The sequence below is a fragment of the Mesitornis unicolor genome, unplaced genomic scaffold (genome assembly GCF_000695765.1).
Source record: "Mesitornis unicolor isolate BGI_N332 unplaced genomic scaffold, ASM69576v1 scaffold31783, whole genome shotgun sequence".
NCBI classification, from domain to species: Eukaryota; Metazoa; Chordata; class Aves; order Mesitornithiformes; family Mesitornithidae; genus Mesitornis; species Mesitornis unicolor.
In genome coordinates, this window is record NW_010173154.1 from 3,725 (window position 1) to 7,213 (window position 3,489).

The window sequence follows — 3,489 nt, forward strand, 5'->3', positions numbered from 1 at the left end:
AGGTGAAAGGACCTGGGGAGATTTCCTTACAAATAAAGTGCAACTCTTGGTGCTGGAAACGGCAGCTTTCACGGGGAGGTGCCGGGTCTCCACAAAGCCTTCACCAACAGAATTAATGAAAACTGAGTAGAAAACCACAAACCGGCTTCCTGGGGAGTGCTGGTGGGGAATCCTGGGTTCTTCTCCCTGCTTGTGGGGAGGTTTTGGACAAGTCACCACTTTAAATGGGGAGAAAAGCCCCCACGCTCCTGCTTCTGGCAGAGGAGCTCCAGTGTATTTAAAAGCACCGGGCACTGAGCAAGTGATGATCATCTCGAGTTCACCTGGAGAGCAGCCCTGTCAGTTCAAAATCAACACCTCACTAACGCATGTCTTCATTGTCCTTAGCATTTAAAGCAGGCACTTCTTGACTTGTGGGCATCATCTCCCTCCTGCTCCCCTGCCAGCGGGAAGGCCGTGTTTTGGGAAGCTGTGCTGAAGGGCAGGAATCCAGGAGGAGTCAGTTACTGGACACGGTGAAGCGGGGAAGAAGCCGCAGCCCGGTTGAGGAGTGTGGTGTGGACACTGCAATGGTTTCTAAAGGCCACGGCATCCTTGCGGGCTCACCGGATTCACCTTGTGTTGGCCCACGGCACAAACCTGCCGTGCAAATCCACAACTGGACCATCCTGCGTTTTGCCACAGCTCCCACAGGAGATGATGGGAGGGTGAGATAACCCCAAAGTCTGCGCTGGTGGCTTTAGAGATTAAAAAACCCTCGAAATCCTCTAGCTACAATAACCCTTTAACTACAAAGTAGTAGTTTTGTTACGTTGGTGCCCCTGTGCTTTTGGGAGGGGGTAGATACAACTACCTCAAGGGAGCTCGTAGAGAGGTGGGTGCTGGCCTCTTCTCCCAGGTGATGGGGGATAGAACAAAGGGAAACGGCACCAAGCTGTGCCAAGGGAGGTTCAGGTTAGAGAGAAGGAGGAAGTTCTTTACTGAGAGGGTCGTCAGAAGCTGGCACAGGCTGCCCAGGGAGGGGGGGGAGGCACCATTCCTGGATGTGTTTAAGGAGCGGGTAGATGAGGGACTTAGGGATATGGTTTAGGGAGTAGACAGGAGCGGTTGGACATGATGAACTCGGAGGTATTTTCCAACCGAGCGATTCTGTGATTCTTCAATAGATCAGAGATGGGGAACAACCTGCAGCCGCAGCGGCACTGCAAGGTTGTTTCTGCTCCCAAAATCCACCCTGCGCAGAGGGAAGCTGGGGATATTTATTTGGGTTTAAGGATTTTACCTTAAAAATCTCGCAGTCCAATCCCCTCGCGCCCCGAGCTGATATCTGGGGATAGCAGGGAAATTACAGAGTGCAATTTTAAACTGGATCTTTAAGATAACCCAGAGCACCTCAACCACCGGGTACGGCCTCCCTGCAGGGCACAGAATCGATCCTGTTTGTGTCCCAGCCTTGATGCAAGTTCCCCATATTCCTACCTCATAGCACCAGGTATTGGGAAAGGCAAGAAATAACATCCGCCCTCCTATCTAGGCTCAAAAAATACAGCCTAAAATCAAAGACACCCAAGGATTCTGTGTGGTACTTTTCAAACACAAACCCCTTTCCCTGGCTGGACAGGGGTGAAATGAGGTTGATCCTCAAGAAAGCTGGACAGATGCGGCTCTTTGCTTACCCTCAGCTTCAACCCCAGGGATGCCAGAGCCCATCTCTGACCCTCAGGAGCAGGGGAGGATGCTCCAAAACAAAGCACTGCCCAGGGGGTCACCCTTTGGAGCACCAGGACGTTTTGCAGGGGCCTCCCGCGACCAAACAAGATGTGGAGAATCGCCATGAGGACTTTGTTTTTTGACTCAAGAGATCGCTCCCTGAGCAAGACCCTAAGGAGAAGGCTACAGACAAGAAGATGGTTGGGAAATAGGGGAGAACAGATCCAAACCCAACAGCATCACGCAACCAAGGCCTCTTCCAGCAAAACCTTGAAGAAAGAGATTTAGCAACACCCCGACCATCCCCTACGCTGCTCTTCAGGCTTTGAACACGTTGGCCAAATTCCTGCTACGAGGAGGAATCGCCCAGGCCGAGTAATGGTTGTGGCATCCCATCCACGCCAGTGCTATTTCTGCAATCGAGCGTACACCAGGAACGCCAGAGCCGAAATCACAGCGATGCCCACAGCTGGAACGATGTACGGCAGGGATGGCCGCTCGCTGTCCCCTGAGGGGGTTTTGGCCTGAGATGAGCTGCTCGTGGTACCACTGCTCGAGTCAAAAACCGGAGTGTTTCCACAGGGACCAGCTCCATACCGGAGGTCACTGCCTGCCCTGAGCTGGGTGCTGGGGTAATGGTCCACATGGACCTCATGGGTGCTCAGGGAGGCGTTGTCCCAGCTCGGAGGCAGACGGGAGTCTCTGCTTGCTCCAGCTGCCTCCTTCTCTCCCTCGGGGTCTTCATGAGTTGCTGGAGCCCAGCATCCCGTCGTGCTGGAGGCTTCTCCTGAGCTTGAGCTGTCGCTGCTTACCAGGAGTGGGTCACTCCTAAGGGTGAGGCTGGAATAGGGGCTGCTGGGCCCCTGAGGGGTCAGGCATCTGCCCCCCACCCCTGGGCTCTCCCCTATCACAGAGAGGAGGACGCCCGGCTTGCTGAGCTCCACATTTCCCTCCACGTTGCTGGAAGATTCCCAGATGCTCGTGGCAGAGCTCACCTGGGATGCCGTCCTCTCAGCTGCCAGGAGTGCGTCTGACGAGGCCGGGAGCACCTTTGGGAGACAACAAGAGGGGCTGGGTGCCACAGGGAGCACCCATTTGGCCTGGTCGCAGGCACCCATGGCACGTGACAAGCCTACATCAGTGCTCAACCACTGCATCTCCAGCCACTACCAGCGAGTTTGGCTCACAGGGAACATCCAGGACTGGGAAAGTGAATGGGGCAGGGAGGTGTTGGGGCTCTGGGGAGCTTTTGGTATTTGGGGGAAACAAGCAGACAGGAGAGGGGTGCAAACAGGTATCTGGAAGCCAGGAGATTGGCTGGCAAGTCAAGGACAGGAAATAAGGAGTCAAAGCCCAAGAAACCTTGGCTCCCTTCCCCCGTGCTACAAAATACAACATCCAGACAGGGCCATGAACACAGCAGCAGAAAATAAAGCCTTGAATAAACTCGCCACCAGCTCAAAATCTTTCACTGCAGCAGAAAATCTCCCAGACATGGGGAGTTCACAAAGCCCTGAATGAAATGCAAGTGGCAAGGGAAAGGTCACCTACTTTCTCCTCTGTCTGCATGGAGTGGGTGCTGCTGGCTGTGTCTCCTGCAGGGAGTTTTCTCTCCTGCACAGGAGGCTTCAGGGAGATGTCGCAGGATGGGGAAGCATCTCTGGGCACAGGGGTAGCGACTGGGGTGGTCGTTTCCATCCGAGTATCTGTTAGGAAGAAAACAGAACATATTGTGTTAATCAGGAGAGCTGAAAAGGTGAGGTTTGCTCTTCCCCAAGG

The 3,489-nt window shown here is 54.1% G+C and overlaps 1 protein-coding gene across 1 annotated transcript in view; it reads right to left on the minus strand.

The window, feature by feature from the left end:
* Nucleotides 1-2,117: 2,117 nt before the first annotated feature.
* MAVS (mitochondrial antiviral signaling protein) overlaps nt 2,118-3,489 on the minus strand; it is a 3,705-nt gene continuing 2,333 nt past the window's right edge. Inside the window, exons 6-7 of the mRNA XM_010180621.1 lie at nt 3,262-3,416; nt 2,118-2,759 (exon numbers count right to left, since the gene is read on the minus strand). Coding sequence (XP_010178923.1) covers nt 2,118-2,759; nt 3,262-3,416 — 797 coding nt within the window. The remainder of the gene's footprint in view (nt 2,760-3,261; nt 3,417-3,489) is intronic.